Below are 20463 nucleotides of genomic sequence, written 5' to 3' on the forward strand. Positions count from 1 at the left end.
TTTTTTCAGAAAGGATATACTGTATTATACTGGTATGACTGTTTTTTCTTGTTTTTGTTGAAGACTATAACTTAGTCACCCCAGCTTTAAGTGGGTGTTTGAACTGCACTATGAGGCAATAGTAGGGCCCTATGAAATCTGTTCTTTTCTTTCTTTCCATATTCTGTTTTATTTGATAAAATGTCTGTAATAATACATTACATTTATTGGTGCAATGCATCACTGGACAATGTTGACCATGATTCTAAGTCAAAGTATAATATTTTTGTAACCAGCTGTTATATTAATCATAACTGCTGTAAAATTCTTAAAAAAAACAACATAAAATTACGAAAAATGTATTGTTAACTGCACTTTTAAAACTAATGGACTGACTGGTGGCAGCTCGCGACTGTAACTTAAATGCTAACATGAAAACAATACACATTTATGTATTTCCCTATTTTGAAACAACATACCCCAATCTAAACTTATATAAACATGCTGTCTGAGCAACTAAGCTATTTCAATTGTGTACATTGAACCTAAAAAGTTGTGCTTTCTTAAACAGAGTGATCATTTTATATTCCGAGGAATACAAGACGGATGAGTTTTTAAGATGTGTTCAAGGACGCTGAACAGAGTAGGATGCCACAACGCCCGCCAGAAATAATAAAAGAGAATAATAGATTTTATTTGTTACATACTTTTCATTTAGAAACAAAAAAAATAAAAGCCATTAAAACAGATACAATACTAAGACTAAAACACTATCAGTGAAGCATAAGAAATATTGTGTTTACACTGTGTATTTATTTTAGTTATTTATGGTCAAAAGATTTCAGAGTGTGTATAAATACTTTTTTAGGACATTCAACAATAGGGGGATAATAATGATAACCATGATATGACATTTTTATATTGCTACATCCCAATTCTGAAGTTACGGTTACATTAAGCTTGCATTGATTATGTTCGTCACAACAACACAACCAGATCAGAATCAGAATATTTTTTTATTGCCATTGTTTAAGAACGGGTTCACAAACTAGGATTTTTTCTTTGTGCAACATAAAAGAGATGTGATGTGTTGCGGGTTTATGGGTTGTTCTAGCTAGCTTTAGCTTCAAAGTTTGTCCACAGACTTAGTCAGTAGGGCTGTGAATCTTTGGGTGTCCCACGATTTGATTCAATATCGATTCTTGGGGTCATGATTCAATTCAAAATGGATTTTTTTTTCAATTCAACACGATTCTCGATTCAAAAACGATTTTTTCCCGATTCAAAACGATTCTCTATTCATTCAATACATAAGATTTCATCAGGATCTACCCCAGTCTGCTGACATGCAAGCAGAGTAGTAGATTTTTGTAAAAAGCTTTTATAATTGTAAAGGACAATGTTTTATCAACTGATTGCAATAATGTAAATTTGTTTTAACTATTAAATGAACCAAAAATATGACTTATTTTATCTTTGTGAAAATATTGGACACAGTGTGTTGTCAAGCTTATGAGATGCGAGGCAAGTGTAAGCCACTGTGACACTATTGTTGTTTTTTGTTTTTTTTATAAATGTCTAATGATAATGTCAATGAGGGATTTTTAATCACTGCTATGTTGAAATTGTAACTAATATTGATACTGTTGATAATATTCATTTTTGTTTCACTACTTTTGGTTTGTTCTGTGTCGTGTTTGTGTCTCCTCTCAATTGCTCTGTTTTTGCAGTTCTGAGTGTTGCTGGGTCGGGTTTGGTTTTGGAATTGGATTGCATTGTTATGGTATTGCTGTGTATTGTTTTGTTGGATTGATTAATTAATTTTTTTAAAAATTAAATTAAATTAAAAAATTAATAAAAAAAATAGATTTTTTAAAAATGACAATCGACTCTGAATCGCACAACGTGAGAATCGTCATTCGAATTCGAATTGATTTTTTCCCACACCCCTATTAGTCAGTGTTTCAATTGGCTGTCTCTACATTTTTTTTTGCGAGTCTGTGCAGTTGAATGTTTCAAAGACGAATTAGTGTTCCCAGACACATGATTTCCACAGACAAACGTTTCGTCTTCTTACAATGACAGCATTTCACTCACATTTTTGTCAATTTCTGTGATATTCCGCGTTGAACAGTAGATTCCGTGTTTACTGACCAACTCTGTCATTCCGTTTGCGATTCTGTTAATGTGGAAGTCATAGGGCAGAATGAAATCACAAGATTTCTCCATGCTGATCAATAAAGACAATTGATAAACAAGATTCATAATGGAATATAAGGGAATAGAATGATAAGTAGTGAAGAATATAGCTTTTTTTATCATTATACTTTGCAGTAATAAGTAACTTTAAATGGAAGTAAATTTTTGTGTCATATTTTCATAATAGTTGTTTAAAATGCTATATTAAATTAATGTTGAAGAGTCAGAAAAACTTTGTCGTTAGAAGGATGAATCACCACAGAGCATGAGTTCAGTCTGAGATTTCCTCTCTAGAGGAAATTTTTCCTTTCCCCCTCGCCAAGTGCCAGCTCATGTGGGGTTTAGTTGGTTTTTGTTTATTGTATAAGAAACCTTCACTTGACGAGAAGTGTATAATATGCTTACTGTTACTGTAGGTTATATATAATTAGGGATGAATACCGAATTCTGTATTTTTATAGGCACCGACCGAATTCCATCAGTAATACCCAGTATCGATTCATGTCAATCAAGCGCTGCCCTTTTTCGGCACTTGTGGCACGTGACGCCCCGAAGACTAAACACCGGCTCAAACACTTGGTGAAGAAACAATCACTCAAGCAGCAATCAGAGTGGACTCAGTCGGACTACATCTAGGTTATGTTCTAATTTTCCATGACAACAAAGCAAGAATGCCTAATAGAAAATGTTTGAACATACAGCGAAGATCTACTTTTCTAACATGCGCTAGTTCGATGCTAACTTACATTGGCTTCGCCATATACACGCTACTGATTAGCATTAGCTATTTTGCATGGCTATTTCAACACCTCCAAATTTGATAATAAAAACTACAATTAGGATGCATGTACAACACAGCTGGTGTGATAAGTAAAATACTAACAGTATAAAGATTTTGTAGGGTGCTACATTACACAAGACTGGCACATTCAACTTAATGGCAAATGCTACTTCCTAGCTAGGCAATTCGCCACAGTCCAGTGGTTCTTAACCTTTTTGACCTTGGACCCCAACTTTTCTACTACGGAGAAACCTGAGCCCACTCAAATATTAACACTGAATCATTAATTGTGTGAAATACACAAGACACATTTGTTGTCTTACTCTTGATTTTAATCATATTTAATAATTATACTTAACCTACTTAGAGTTTAACAGGATAAACCTTGTCACATTAAACTATGTGTTAATCACAGATATTATTATCAAGGCATAGGTCATGCTGATTACAAAATAAATACTAATTAAATATACCGCAGCAAAAAAAAAAGACATGATATAACAACTGAACAAAACAGTTATCATAACCAGCTCATTTTTAAATGTTACATTTAAAAGTTACATTTTATTATTAAACAATCAACATTTATCAACTAACACAAAAGTATGGAAAATTGGTACTGTTGAGAACCGGTATCGCTTACCAGGGACTCACAGTATATACCGTATTGGTGAAAAGTAGCCATATCTACATTTCATATTTTAAAATGTCAAAAAGACGTTTTAACGATAGGAATGTAAAAAAATGTTTTCCGCCATTGGAAATAACATGTTTGTATGTTTAATTGAATACATTTATTTTTTTTAAACAGAAAAAGTATTGTCATCTTTTCTTGTAATTGAGAATGTCTAAAATGTTTGAGTGGAAAAAACGTCAAATGTTTTATGTACATTTTTTGACATCGTATAACATGGAATCATTGATCATGTATCCATCAAAATGGACTGTTGTTTGTTTTGCCGCTACACACAACACTCTTTCATTAATCATTTGAGGGAGAAAAAAAAACAATCTTGGAAAAGAAAAATGGAATATTTTGTAATTACCATGTGGTTGCACTGACAACAGGCTATCTTTCTTTTCTTTTGTCTGTTTCAGGACATAAACAAACGTCTGTCTCTCCCAGCTGACATCAGGCTACCGGAGGGCTACTTAGAGAAGTTTGCCATGAACAGCCCGCCCTTTGACAAGCCCATGAGCCGCAGGCTACGACGCGCTTCATTGGTCAGTAGTGCGTGTGTGTTTACATCTGTTTGTTTGTGTGCTAAGCAGATGCACCTTTTTTTGGTCTGCTGCACGAGTGACATCTGCTCAGGTACATTCACAGCAAGAGTTATGGTGTTTTGATACGTGGGTATTTAATTGCACAATACCTTTAAAATATACACACACAGCAAACACACGTACGGTACATAATCTTATTTTATTTTAAATGCCCACTGTGTTCTGGCTTACAGTTAACAATGGCTCAGTAGAGGGATGAATGATTCTGTTACGTATCCAGGCCAAGAGCATTATGGGTATTAATTGGGGGAGTTGAGTGAGGGGGGCGGGTGTTGCTTTACACAGTGAGAGAGGCGGTGGAGGATGGGGAGGGATGGGAAGATATTCATGAATATGCAGAGTATCCCTTTATGCTCCATTGTGTTGCTACTGAATTAATACTGCTCTTTTCACTCAGATTTTTATTTGGGTAGCACATGAGCTACTCCTTAGAGACAAACAGTCCTCCCCTCGTTTCATTCACATGTGAACGGACTCATTCTCTTTCCTTAACATCATCCTACTTTACATTTTACGTAACACCTTTTACCAAAAGCATTGATATTCAATGGGAAATCATAAAGGACCAGCCTACCATCATCCACTTTCCTGTTATTATCGAGCAAGACCAGTGCCCTGCCGCTGGCTCCCCGTTTGAAGCGCTTTAATGACGCAGATAGTTTGCAAGAGCCTTGCTGAGATGAAAGGGAAAAATCTTTGAAGTGAGCTTTGCGAGGGGAGAAAGAAGGTTTACAGTGGCTGAGAAGAAGGTGGCCAGGCTGATATCCTGTAGTTGAGACGTTTTTACAACGTCACAGACATGAGTAGCGCTGCCCACTTGTGTGCGACTTCGACTTATTTCAGGCTGCTGTTCTTACTTGATGTCATAGGTCAGGGGTCGGCAACCTTTACCACTCAAAGAGCCGTTTTGACCCGTTTCACAAAATAAAGAAAACAATGGGAGCCACAAAACTTTTGAAATTTAAAATGAAATAACACTGCATATAAAGTTTTTTTTTGCTTTGTGCTATGTATAAACCAGGGGTCTCAGACACGCGGCCCGTACCTTAATATGAAAATGTAATGATAGTGCGGCCCGCGAGTTTTATATGAATGCCGCTTGTCAGCATCACACTTACCAAACCTCACAATTTTTCCGGGAGACTCACAAATTTCAGAGCATCTATTCTCTCGAATGTCTGCTGAGTTTCACACAAACAATATTAATAAGGGCGTGATATGATGGCACTGCCTTTAGCGCCCTCTACAACCTATACAAACAGCTTGCCAGCCCAGTCACATGTTGTATGCAACTTCTGCAGACACACATAAGTGACTGCAAGGCATACTTGTTCAACAGGCATACAGGTTAAACTGAGGGTGCCCGTTTAAACAACTTTAGCACTCTTACTAATATGCGCCACACTGTGAACCCACACCAAACAAGAATGACAAACACATTTCAGGAGAACATCCGCACCGTAACACAACATAAACACAACAGAACAAATACCCAGAATCCCATGCATCCCTAACTCTTCCGGGCTACATTATACACCCCCGCTACCACCAAAACCCCCCCCCTTCCGTGCGTCGGTTGAGGTGGGCGGGGTTGGGGGGGCGGTGTTTGGTGGTAGCGGGGGTGTATAATGTAGCCCGGAAGAGTATTTGTTCTGTTGTGTTTATGTTGTGTTACAGTGCAGATGTTCTCCCGTAATGTGTTTGTCATTCTTGTTTGGTGTGGGTTCACAGTGTGGTGCATATTAGTAAGAGTGTTAAAGTTGTCTATATGACAACCCTCAGTGTAACCTGTATGGCTGTTGAACAAGTATGCCTTGCAATCACTTACAGTAAGCAGAGGCCACATACAACATGTGACCGGGCCGGCACGCAGATAGCATGGTGTAAAAGCGGACGCGACGACATGTTGTAAAGGACGTTAAAGGCAGTGCCATCACGGCAGGTCCTCAATAATGTTGTCCGGGTGAAAATCGGAGAATGTTTGTCCCGGGAGATTTCCGGGAGAGGCACTGAAATCTGGAAACCTCCCGAAAAATCGGGGTGGTCGGCAAGTATGCAGCTGAGCCGCATCAGAGTGGTCAAAGAGCAGCATGCGGCTCTGGAGCCGTGGGTTGCCGACCCCTGTCATAGGTGGATCAATAATTTAGCAGATGTGTCACCATGACTTGGATTACACACCAGGACACCCTCAAGACAGGCACGAAAACAGAATAAGGAATAAACTTCAGGAAACAAAACAATGTTTAAAAATGAAAGGAATACTAGAAACTGCTAATACAAAAGTAATACAGAATTCACAGAACATACTGATTTATGTAACATACTTACATTTTGACACACATTATTGCAGCTGACTATGAAGCTCATATTTGTTCTGCATATAAATGTGTCTTATTTGTTTACACACATAGTACATCTGTGCAACCTAATGAGATAATTCCTCCTTTACAAGGATTCAAGGAACTTTGCCATACCAGCACAAAAGAGACACATGAGATGGCACACAATTTAGTACCCGAGGTCCCAGATTTAGCCCAATGAGCACCCCAAGAACAATAGCATGTATTTAATAATAGAAAATTTGATAAATGGAGTATGTCATAAATAGCATAGGTTACTAGGAATAGATTGTACATAGAATACAACAAATAAGAAAAATAGAATAAATTGTGATCTGCAGTGCGAATAGAATGTAAAAACAATTACAGCAAAACAAAACAAATAAAGCATTGTTCAACACAGTTGGTAACCATGTTTTGGTATCCAATTATGCTATGCTTTGGATAACCCTGTCAAAAAAGATTAAAAAATCAACATGTTCTTGTAGTTGTAGTGAAGTGTAAAATTGTACTACATCCCTATTATTGTTGGCCCTTTAGCAAAAAAGTAGCATTTATTATGCAGCTTGTGTTCTGGAATATAAGAAATACATAACTGCACTCAGACACGTCTGATGGTGTGTAAGAGAGAGTGCTGGTTTATTGAACAGTTTGTTTATTTTTTATTGTGGACATAACAATAGGAGTATTTTAGCACATGCACAAATGATTTGAATAAAAAGAGGGGAAAATATACAGAAGCAACAAAACATAGGCAACAGCAATCAGCCTGTTAAGACAATTCATCTGAGCACTGCTGTTTTGATTTTATCCATTGTTTGAGTCCTTTGTTAAATGCATTCCTGTTGGTCTCTCATTTTACATTAGTGGGTCGAGAGTTCCAAAGTGTTGCCCCCTTTACAGAAAGAGAAGACTTACAGACTTAATACTGCATTTTAGGACAAGACAATGATCACAGGTGGAGGTGTGCGTGGTTGCTTGAGAGTTTGCCAGGTGGCGAGTCCGGAAAACAGTAGTGACACCTGATTATTTAGATGTTTACATTAAAAAAAAATTATAATAATACTATAATTCTCAAAGGTGTGAAGGTTGTGTTTTTCTAAAATGTGGCAGCGATGTCATCTCATTCAGGTGAATAAAGTTTTGAACAACTTGAATTTTCAGATTACCTCCCAACAATTGTTGAAGGGGGTCATATTATCACTTTTTTACATTTTAAACACTTTCCATTTCCTGAAATGGTGGTGTTTTGGTCAAAATGTTGCATAGATTTTGTTGTAAAGACCATCTTCAAACCGCTTTCTGACTGTCTCTTGGGCCGTTTTGTAGGCGCGCTGTTTTACGAGCCGAAATCTTCCTCCAGGCCAAGACCTCTTCGACTTCGTCTACGTCCCGTCAGCCAAGTTGTAGTTTTTAGCACTTCCATATCGAGTCTACTGACAAATATAAGTTAAAACTATACGCTACTTATAATTAGAAATGACAGCAGCGGAGGACTTTTTAATGCGTGTGCATGTATGAGCCCCTCAGCCCCACAACAAAAGGATCGAGAAAAATAAGGAACTCATTAGGACTGCTCCAAAAAATTGATTAATCCAAATCGCGATTTTTATTTATCCTGATTCCAAATCTCTTGACAATTTTCAGGAATCGATTTTAAAAATTATTTTTAAACATGGAAATTTTCGTAGAATTGATTTATTTACTTTTTTAATATTGTATTTGTATGTTTACCTAATTGCTTTGTAAATGTATATCCTAAGTATTGTAAAGCTTGGATTGGAGTTGCTCTGTTCTTTTATTAGATTGAATAACATTCTGTGGTTTTTGTATATACAATTTTATAAACTTTTAGAAAGGCGTTTTTTTAGGGCAACATTGCACATATAAGTCGTACGTCAGCAGCCAAGAGAAGCTTTTGTAACCTGTAACCTGTTTTGAAAAGGTTCTATGATATTTTCTATCAAATAATTTATCACAAGAATAGAGTCTAATCAAGAATCACTTTTGAATCGAATCGTCACCTCAGAAAATCGGAATCAAATCAAGTCATGAGGTGCTCAAAGATTCCCACTGCTAGACCTTATTGTCTACAAGTTTGGACTACAACTGAATTAAAATGGCGGATTAGCGCAAAGTTTTTCGGGTAAACCTTTACCATATATGGATATATCCGCTGACGTAAGTGAAGTGAATTAGTGAATTACATTTATATAGCGCTTTTTCTCAAGTGACTCAAAGCACTTTACATAGTGAAACCCAATATCTAAGTTACATTCAAACCAGTGTGGGTGGCACTGGGAGCAGGTGGGTAAACTAACTAAGGCAAAATATGTTACTTAAGTCTAAAATTCCAAACAGCTCGTTTGCAGTTGATTTGGAAGAAAGCAGGATTGTTTTATAAATATCTCCACCGTGCCTCCATAGTTTAATGAAAACATTTTAGGACTTATGGGTATTCTAAATACATAAAACAGATAAGAAAAGTTGATTTTGCATAATAGGATCCTTTTAAATAGGGTTTTGAACAACATCAATGACTTGAAATTCAATATTACCATCCAACAAATTATTATATATTATGACGGTGAAATTGTTTTAACTGCGTACGTGTCTGACTCTTTTTAACTGTATTTGCTGTATTTGGTTACGCAACATTGTTTTGAGTGAAACTGACCTCCACTCACTTAACTAGAGTTCAACATTCATTCTACAATACACACTGAAAACTACAATCACAGTAATGAGCAACATTTTTAATGACTGCAACTCCTGCAGTGTTGATTACAACATAGCTTTCATATTTTTATTGAGGCATTTATTTTCTGTTTTGTCAATTTAGTCTACATTGCGGTAATACAGTGCTATTAAAGGGCCCCTTGTCACGTTTGTGATCAGTAAATGTAAGCCCAGAAATGAGAAGCACAGAGATGGTAATGGCCCATGGACTTTTGAATGAGCCTGTCTTTTGTTGCCATAACAGAGAGCAAGCATCAGGTGTCCAGTAACACATGTGCATGTTTGAAACCATAATCTGATCTTTCCTCACCGTAATTCAAGCAAAGGTGGTCGGTATCAGATTTCTTTCATGTCTGTTGTCTTTGATCATCAATTATTCACAACAGTCCAGCGAGCCCTGTGGGTGATGGAGGAGGAAGGTGTCTTTTTTATCTCACCACATCGCCGCTCGCATTTCTGAGCCAACTATTTCTTGTTAATAAAAAAAAAAACAAGCTTCCCACCCCCTATAGCTTTATTATAGCCACCTCTTTTTTTTTTTTTTAGCAGAAAACTATTTTCCTCCATCTAATCTCTCTCTCTTCCCCATCACACCTGCAAAACGTTTCATATAAATGAAGTGATGGTCTGGTAATGGAGTATATTCCCAGTGCACATTACAGCTCACTAGTTTCTTTTGGTTTTATGGTTGCTTCAATTTCCCTAAAACATGCACATAGCTGCCACAGGAGCATCAGGGATGAAATGAACCTGTCAGGCATGTATGTTGTACCACGCACACAGACGTGCGCTCAAATACAGAAAAGCAGCTTGAGTCTGCTTGAGGGAAATGAGCCATGTCAGAGATGATAGCGGAGGATGCTGATTTAAATTATGGGATGCGGCTGGTGTAGGTCCACTTGGCATGCTGATAACCTGTACAGTATGTGCTTTTACCATTTCTGAAGGTGTATGAGTCACTTTTGTCTTGTTTGTGTGGCAGACCCCTCCCCCCACACACACGCATACACACACACAGCCAAGATAATAACAATTGGTATTGTAAAATATAATAAAATGCTATTAATATCAACACTTACGGATAATATTTTTACTAATGAACATTAACAATACCAAAAGTGGCCTGCTAATATCCGACATCAGTTTTCATCTGCCAGTTTTCATAATCTATGACGGTAACGACAAGAAGAGGAACATAAATGACAAAAATACTTTTCGGAGAATATGTACAGAACAAAGTATGACAGCTCTCAAAAATGATCTGAGAAAGCAGAGTTGGGACAATGTCTACAGTGAAAATGATGTAGATCAGGGGTCACCAACCTTTTTGAAACCAAGGGCTACTTCTTGGGTACTGATTAATGCGAAGGGCTACCAGTTAGATACACACTTAAATAAATTGCCAGAAGTAGCCAATTTGCTCAATTTACCTTTAACTCTGTTATTATTAATAATTAATGATATTTATCTTTGTGGAAACACTGATCATCTTAATGATTTCTCACAATAAATATATATAGAAACAGATAAATATCAATATGCAACACTTTGTTTTTATATTTTCTCTAAGTGCACATTTTTCAAATTGAACATTTTCAAATGATCACTTCTAAGACAGTCTTGTGAAATCACAATATCCCATTTTAACTAGCTAGCCACTAATATTTTTAAACAAATCATGAATTACTTTGCACCATGTTTGTACAAATAATAACTCATGTAAAATACAAAAGTAAACTCAAATTTTTAAATCATGTCACACTTTGAACTGGACACCAAATCTGTTATCTGTTTCTTTGTCAGTTAGTGGGAAGCCTGGCATTGCATGCTGTTAACTAGTGTGTTGTACTCTGGTGTGTAACTTGACACTGCAACTCTGAGTGAGTCTTGCAGATGTGCATCAGTGAGGCGTGTTCTGTGTTTGTTCTTGATGAAGTTCATGTCAGAAAAGGCTGATTCACAAAGATAAGATTTTTCCTCATTGTTTGCGGAACCTTCTTAATCTTTTGGACATATTTTCACAGCAATCTGGCCTTAAGCTTAATTATGATGAATGTAAAATGTTAAGGATCGGAAATCTAAAGGGAACGTCCTTTCGAATGGAATGCAAAGTGCCTGTTTTGTGGACAGATGGACCAGTTAACATACTTGGTGTTGTTGTCCCAGAAAATCTGGAAGATTTAGGCTCAGTAAATTATGATAATCGACTAAGAAAGCTGGACAAAATTAGGCAATTATGGAAAGGGAAATCCCTAACCTTGTATGGTAAAATGTCTATTGCCAACTCGTTAATTATTCCTCAATTTATTTATTTGTTTTTGTCATTACCAGCTCCATCACAAAACTTTTTTAAGATTTATGAGCGGAGGGTCTTCAATTTTGTCTGGAACGGCAAACCAGAAAAGATTAAAAGAAAGGTTTTGTACAAAGAGTATGAATATGGGGGCCTGAAACTTCTCAACCTTGAAGCTATGTGTCTGTCTTTAAAAGCATCAATTGTTCCAAAGATGTATTTAAACATTGAGTAATACACAAATGTCCTGTTGGACAAAAAACATGTACTGTATCAAAAGAAATTGTATCCTTTTTTACAAGTGATCCCCTCCCAGAGAGTCTGCTGGGAAACATGGCGGGGTTCATAAAGGAAACAATCCACTCATAGTGGTGTTTTCAATTTTATGTGCCAGAAAAAAGAGACGATATTTTGCAGCAGTTAATATGGATGAACTCTAATATTGTAATAGATGGAAAGCCTTTCCTTTGGAAAAATATGTTTGAAAGAGGAATCATTTTTGTCAATGATATTATCAATGAGAATGGTAAAATTATGAAGTATGATGAATTTAGAGCTATGTATGGTGATGCTTGCTCAAGCTTTTCATTTTATCAACTAACTGGAGTAATTGCGAAAAGATGGAAACAAATAATTAATTATGGAACTACTAAATTATTAGTTTGTAAACCTCTAATAAGAAATTCTAGTTGGCAAAAAGGAACTAAAGTAAATAGAGAAATATATAATTTTTATTTAATAAAGAAATCTTTGAAGGCTGCCTCATACAACACAAATGGAAAATGGGAGGACTTTTTTGACTGCCCGTTGCCATGGGATGCCATATTCAAACTAATCTATAAAACCACTATCGATGTGCAAAATCTTTATTTTCAAATTAAAATTATTTATAACTTCTTACCCACAGGGAAAATGTTAAAATTATGGAATATGACAGAGTCAGATGATTGCCGATTTTGTTGTCAGGAGCCTGAATCCACCCTGCATTTGTTTTGGTATTGTCATATTGTGTCTTTGTTTTGGGTGGAAGTTGAAAAAATGTGTTTAAGGATTGGTTTGTTTATGAAGCTTAATGTGGTTTCTGTTATTTTAGGAGAGTTCATTGACAATCATGATTTAGTCAATTTAACTATAGTACTCGGTAAAATGTTTATTTTTAAGGCCAAAAACAGATATTCACTTAGTATTACTTTCTCTAAAACATTTATTCAGTATTTTCTAACTTTAGAAAGTTACATGGTTGAAAACGATAATGATGCCAAAAAACATTAAAAAAAAGATGAGAAGTCCTCAAAGGCTTATTTTGAAAATATAATTATGTTTATAGATTATATGATATCTGTTGTTGTGTTCCCTAATTTGAGTGACCTGGACATAATCTGGACTGTACATAAATGCTTATTTTGAAAATTTAATTTTGTTTATAAAGTATATGCAATCTGTTGTGTTCCCTAATTTTTTTCTGTGTACATGAATGAAGGTGTGTGTTGCTGAGTCCGACTTGGACATTATCTGGACTGGGCCTGGTTTAAAAAAAACCTTTAAACAAATCTAATTTCATTGACAACCTGGTCTGTTGAAGATACGGCCCTTTTTTTAAAAATAAAATAAAATAAGATAAATAAATAAAAAACATTTTCTTGGATAAAAAAGAAAGTAAAACAATATAAAAATAATTACATAAAAAATAGTAATTAATGAAAATGTAAGTGGACCAGCAGCCTATACAATCATGTGTGCTTCAGGGACTGTGTCCCTTGCAGATGTGTTGTCTATGTTGTGGGAACCAGAATATTGGTAGCAGAAAGAAATAACCCCTTTTGTGTGAGTGGGTGTGGATGAGTGTGCATGGGGGAGGTTGTTTGGGTTGATGCACTGATTGAAAGTGTATCTTGTGTTTTTTCTATGTAGATTTAATTTAAAAAAAAAAAAAAAAAATGTTTTATTTTTTTTTTAAATTTTTTTTGTTGTTGTTTTTTTAGAACAGGCCCGCGGGTGACTCATCTGGTCCTTACGGGCGACCTGGTGCCCGCGGGCACCGCGTTGGTGACCCCTGATGTAGATGATGCATATGGTATTTTTTAAAATACCTTCGAGATACTTTATGACAAACACTGTCCATTGAAACAACTTAGTAAGCAGCAAAAGAAAAATAATCAAACATGGATGACAAATGCAAAAAGAAGAATACTCTATATAGAACATTTATAATACAAAGATCTACAGAAGCAGAAGAAATTGTTCAATCTCTATATACATGACATTTGTAAAGTCACAAAGGACTTAAAGGTAGTATTATTTGCAGATGATACAATTGCATTTTGTTCAGGAGAGAACACACAGAAGATAATACAAATAATAACTGAAGAAATTAACAAATTAAAAAGATGGTTTGACAAAAACAGACTATCTTTGAATCTCAGTAAGACTAAAATAATGCTATTTGGTAACAGTAGACGAGAAAGTCAAACACAAATACAAATAGACGGAGTAAATATTGAAAGGGTAAAAGAAAACACATTTTTGGGTGTAATAATAGATGATAAAATGAATTGGAAATCTCATGTAAAAAATATACAACAAAGTGGCAAGAAACACATCAATAATGAATAAAGCAAAATATGTTCTAGACCAAAAATCACTTAATATTCTCTACTGCACACTAGTGTTACCATATCTGAGTTATTGTGTAGAAATATGGGTAAACAACTACAAATTAGTGCTTCATTCACTAACGGTGTTACAAAAAAGATCAATAAGAATAATACATAATGTTGGATATAGAGAACATACAAACCCTTTATTTATTAAATCACAGTTATTGAAATTAAAGGATTTGGTGCATTTGCAAACAGCTAAAATGATGTATAAAGCAAACTATAACCTGCTACCCAAGAATGTACAACAATTCTTCTCAACAAAAGAGGAGAAATATAACCTTAGAGGAAAATCTAATTTAAAACATTTGTATGCTTGTACAACACTTAAAACGTTTAGTATATCAGTATGTGGAATTAAATTATGGAACGGATTAAGCAAAGAAATCAAACAAAGCACCAATATGATTCAGTTTAAGAGACTGTTCAAACTACAAGTGTTCACAAAGTACACAGAACAAGAATTATGATGAACATCTTGAATTTTTTTTTTTATTAAGACAAAGATTATTTATGTATTTAATATGTTTATGCTTACTATGGTGTATTATTTATTTATTATTTATTTGTCCACTGTTCTGTTACACAGAACAAGGAAATTGGATAAAATTGCTATGGTATGAAAAGGGGTAGGATTAAATAAACTCTGCTTCTTGACCCGTTCGGAGTCGTGGGGGATGCTGGAGCCTATCTCAGCTGCATTCGGGCGGAAGGCCGGAAAATAGTTAAATAACTAATTTTATGCAAATACATACTAATTGACAACTGTGACATTATTTGATAGAAAGGCCTGAATGAAAAAAAAATACATAATACTATTAAAAAATATATAAAATACAAAAAAATATATTTTTGTTTAGGGCTGAAGTTGTTTGAGGGATTTATTTTTTTGAATCCAGAATGTTATTATGCACTTTGAAAAATGAATGACTCACACAGTATATACCATACCATACCATACCATACCAACTTTATGTCCTGTTTGTCTTAGGGGTATTGTCAAATAACTGCCAGTGTATTGAATATCTGTGAAAGAATTGGACATTGAAATTTTAAAATTTAAAATGAAAAAAAACATTTTGAAAAAAATTATGTATAATGGAGTAACACGTAAAAAATAATGGCCAAAATACAGCAATACAGGCAAAAAAAAGTCTGCCTTTGTCCCTGAGGGTTAAACTAATGGTATAATGTTGAGACAATTAAAATACTACAAGAAAACAGGGAACCATTTTTTTCAGTAATTATGAAAAAAAACAGGGTGAACCTACAGCAGGGCTATTCAACTACATAATGAAGAGGGCCGCAGGTTCAACAGCCCAAGGTCTCAGGGGCCAGACATCAAAATGTGGATGTTTCTTTAGAAAGTGCCTCAGCAGGTTATATTCCATTGAGACTATGTTTACTTATTTACAAAGTAAACACATCAGCTTTCACACTGCACAGTCAAATTCAATATACCGCCCTTGCTACTCGTTTCCACCATGTGCAGCTGGACAGGTAGTTAACAACATGGAGAAATAGAAGCTAAGTTTTGTTGATGATTGGTGTTCCGTCTTTTGAATTATTTTTCTTCCTCAGTTTTATTTCTTGATAGGCCCTCCTTTATTTAGGTTTGTAAAACTGAAAATGTAAACATTACATAAGTATAACATCCATTGTGTATTTTACATAATGTTTATTGTGTATGTTCCATAAATTAAATAGAAGGTTTAGTGTTAATACACACAGCAAACATTGCACACATGGTTTAACACAACCTATGCTGGTAAAATTCAGCGCTACGTGTAATTAACCAATTTTTATCGCCAGAGTTAAACAGCCAAAAACAACACGACAGCGAATACAAAAGACATCCCAAAGTGAACAATTTCAATACATTTATAGTTTGTTATCTAGTCACAGTTAAAAGTCAGATTTTCGCAATTTAGTTAGATTATTTTTAGGGTTCAATCAATCAATCAATCAAAGTTTATTTATATAGCCCTAAATCACGAGTGTCTCAAAGGGCTGCACAAGCCACAACGACATCTTTGGCTCAGATCCCACATCAGGTCTGTCATGTCTGTTGATCATGTTTTGTTTAAGTTATGTTCCGTTTGGGTTTTGTACACTTAGTTCCTGGTTTTCACTCCCTTGTTTTGTCACCATAGCAATCATTAGTTTCACCTGTTTCACGTTTTGAGTCATGCACCTGTTTTCACTGATCATGTCACTGCTATTTAAGCCTGTCTGTTTCTCTTGATCGTCCTGGTGACATTATCCTATTTATCCTTTCTACCTCTGCTACCTTTCATTCCAAGCCATAGTTCCATGCCATAGTTTTCATGCTGTTTCACGCCACACTAATTGTTGTTTTCGTTTTCATGTTCATAGTCTCTCTAGTTTTGTTTCAGTAGCCAAGTTTGTTCTCCGCCATTGTGCGCGCCTTTTGTTTGCTTCCTTTTTTGTAGTTTGTTAGTGTTTAAAATAAATATGTACTTACATTCACGTCTTTCCCGTGCCAACTTTCCTTTGCATTCCGGGAAAACAAACCCCAAAGTCCACGTTTTGACAAGGGCAAGAAAAAACTCAACCCAATGGGATACAATGAGAAACCTTGAAGGGGACCGCAGATGAGGGGACCCCCCCTTGGCGACCGGTGCAATGGACGTCCAGTGGATCTAGTTAATAGTGTGAGAGTCCAGTCCATAGTGGGGCCAGCAGGAGATCATCTTGAGTGGAGACAAGTGAGCAGCGCAAAGACGTCATCAACTGATGCACTGTAGAGTGGTCCACCCCGCATCCCGACTTTGAACAGCTAGCGCTTCATCTGTGGTCGCCTAATAACCTCTCCCCGCAGTAGAGGGGGGCAGAGCATAAAAGAGACGGCAGATCATCTGGTCTAAAAGGGGGGTCTATTTAACGGCTAGAGTATACAAAGGAGTTTTAAGATGGGACTTAAATGCTTCTACTGAGGTAGCATCTCTAACTGTTACCGGTAGGGCATTCCAGAGTACTGGAGCCCGAATAGAAAACGTTTTATAGCTTGCAGACTTTTTTTTGGCTCCGGGCATCACTAATAAGCCGGAGTTCTTTGAATGCAGATTTCTGGCCGGGACATATGGTAGAATACAATCAGCAAGATAGGATGGAGCTAGACCGTTTAGTATTCTATACTTAAGTAGTAAAACCTTAAAATCGCATCTTAAGTGCAAAGGAAGCCAGTGCAGGTGAGCCAGTATAGGCGTAATATGATCAAACGTTCTTGTTCTTGTCAAAATTGTTCTCGATAGTGCCATCTTCTTCTACTCACCCACTGCTGCTTCATTGGGACACATATGCTTCGCTGTTTCCCCCTGCGGGGTGGTGGGAATACTGCACACATGAGCAACTTTGTTTTGAATAGTTTCATCAAGCCTAATTGGATGTTGTTTGGCGAGCCAAATTAAAAGCTTTGGCGTGCCGGAAGAGGCCCGCGGGCCGACAGTTGAATAGGCCTGACCTACAGTATCCATGCATGCTTATACACACACACACGTTTCAGTGTGTAAGTGTGTCGTCTTGTGTTTGAGCTACATTTGAAGTTGGCTTTTGCACGTGCCTTTAAAGAGATCACATGCTTCATCAGCTAACTTGGTCACTGCAAACCCCTCCCCCATCATTGACACACACTTGCACAAATGCAAGCGTGTTCCAGTGTTGCCATGCCAGTCGTATCAGCATCAACGCGTGTCAAAATTGATCCTGACAAAGACTGACGGACAGATGCAGGGAAGTGACAGTGAGAGGGATAAACACTGGCAAGCCTGTGGGTATCACAGCTTCACATAGCTGCATCCATCTATTACTTATGACCTTAAAGGGGAACTGCACTTTTTTTGGATTTTGCCTGTCATTCACAATCCTTATGTGAGATAAGCACACACATGTTTTTTTTCTTTTTTTATGCACTCTGACTGGTAAATAAACACTAACAAAAGTCAGCTAACAATGGAGGTAATGGTTTTCGCTAAAGAGTTCTCTAAAAAAAAAAAATCTGAAAACCTCCAACATTTTACTGTATGTACATGCTGTAAGTATATATGTCATGTAGTAACAGGCACTTTCACAATAACATGTATTATTTACATTTGGTCATTTTTAGCATACAGCGGCGTGTGTATATATGTATGTATATATATATATATATATATATATATATATATATATATATATATATATATATATATATATATATATATATATATATATATATATATATATATATATATATATATATATATATATAAGAAGGATGAGGTGCAAGTTTTAGAAACTGAGTAAAAGTCAGCAAGTCGTCCTCTCAGTAAATGATAAATTCATGAATTCAGCTGTAAATAACATGTCAGCATTTATCTCACGCCGACAACAAGCTTTACCATTAGCTTGTGGCTTGGGGCGGTATAACTCGAGTGGCCGTGCCAGCAACTTGAGGGTTCCAGGTTCGATCCCCGCTTCCGCCATCCTAGTCACTGCCATTGTGTCCTTGGGCAAGACACTTTACCCACCGGCTCCCAGTGCCACCCACACTAGTTTACATGTAATTTAGATATTGGGTTTCACTATGTAAAAGCGCTTTGAGTCACTAGAGAAAAGCGCTATATAAATATAATTCACTTCACTTCACTTGTTAGCACTAGCATTCTGTTTACTCGGATCGATGTTAGCAACTACACAAATGGAGTGTCACAGAAATTGTTCATGTTTGATGTTTTTTTTACCTTCGTTCCACTTGTTTACTGCCTCCTTTATTTCACATTTCTCCAACGAAATCTCACAGTAGTAAGCAGCTGTAGTCTTTGCTTCGAGTCCGGCTTCATTCGCCACGTTTAAAATTGTCTGTCCACCTCTCGTAGTTTTGCGTAACAAATGAATTTTGTAAAAAAAAATTATATACAGTATATATATATATATATATATATATATATATATATATATATATATATATATATATATATATATATATATATATATATATATATATATATATATACAACATTAAACTGCATATAGTTTAAAGACATACGGCTGAGTAAAAAGTCTGCAAGATAGTTCCAGTGATCAGCGTTCTTCAGCACAGACGCCCCACAAAAGTTCCTGCAAGTCGAAAGTTCCTTTCGTTATTCTTTCTCTCCTGAAGAACTTAATCTAGCTGGGTACTTTTTGGTCGAAACACAGGAGGAACTTTATTTTCCTGCGTGAATGGGAAAGTTCCTGTAAAAGTTCCTGCGGTGGAAAAGGGCGTACAATTTAAAAATAATAATTAAACACCTCTGTATGCAGATACAAATCTTCAAATTGTAATTGAAGAAGCTTGTTGTTTTTGTCACAGTGGCCTCCCACTAGGGATGCAACAATTACCCGGTTTTGCCATTTATTAACCGTCTTTAAAAGGTCACGTTTGTTTAATCTCAAAGGCTCTACAACACCGTGTGTTTTAGTCATCTTTACTCGCTTTAAACAGACATTATGCTGGTACGTTATTTTCCGCATAACTTGCATTATATGAAAACAAAGTTACCCCAGCAATGCACATGCTTTTATCGCATTTATCGGGAGACAAGCTGGTATGCTACATTAGCTTAAAAATGGCCACAGAACAAGGCAGCGAACTGTTCACATGCCCCACAAAAAAGCTGAAGTCGGCAACATGGGAATATTTCGGGTATTTAAAAATGACCAGGGAGTCATTGAAGACGATGGCTCACCCATTTGTACAGCTTTACACATCAAAGTAAAGGAAAGGCATAATAACTGATTGCTTCTTATTGTTTGTGTTGAATAAACTATAGGCATTGAAAATTAATATAGCCAGAATAACATAATAATAATAATAATAATAATAATAATAATAGAATAACAGCACTATACCAAAGGATCTAATTAGGTGCATTCCAGTTATTATCAAAACAGCATAACATAGATTATTAAAAATGAAGAAATAGGCATGAATGACATTTGATGACAATAACACTTGAGTTTATTTTCCACATAAGTAAGGTTTTCCCCTTAAGTATCAATAAAGTTAATCTTAGTCTGTATATTAATAATACAATTAGCAGGTAAAGTATTTATTAGCAATAATACTGTTGTTAATATTTATTATTTTGTAGTGGTATTATGTTATTTGATTACTGATAATTGTGACAATGATAAAAAACAAAAAATCTC

General features: G+C 35.9%; 1 protein-coding gene across 4 annotated transcripts in view; it reads left to right on the forward strand.

Moving 5' to 3' along the window:
• The window catches only part of LOC133653931 (cyclin-dependent kinase 17-like), a 115999-nt gene that overhangs the window by 81380 nt on the left and 14156 nt on the right, over positions 1-20463 (forward strand). For all 4 annotated transcript variants that reach the window (XM_062053774.1, XM_062053775.1, XM_062053777.1 and 1 more), the window contains one exon: positions 4058-4183. In XM_062053774.1, the coding sequence (XP_061909758.1) occupies positions 4058-4183 (126 nt within the window). The remainder of the gene's footprint in view (positions 1-4057; positions 4184-20463) is intronic.

This window comes from Entelurus aequoreus, linkage group LG07, assembly GCF_033978785.1.
Source record: "Entelurus aequoreus isolate RoL-2023_Sb linkage group LG07, RoL_Eaeq_v1.1, whole genome shotgun sequence".
NCBI lineage: Eukaryota > Metazoa > Chordata > Actinopteri > Syngnathiformes > Syngnathidae > Entelurus > Entelurus aequoreus.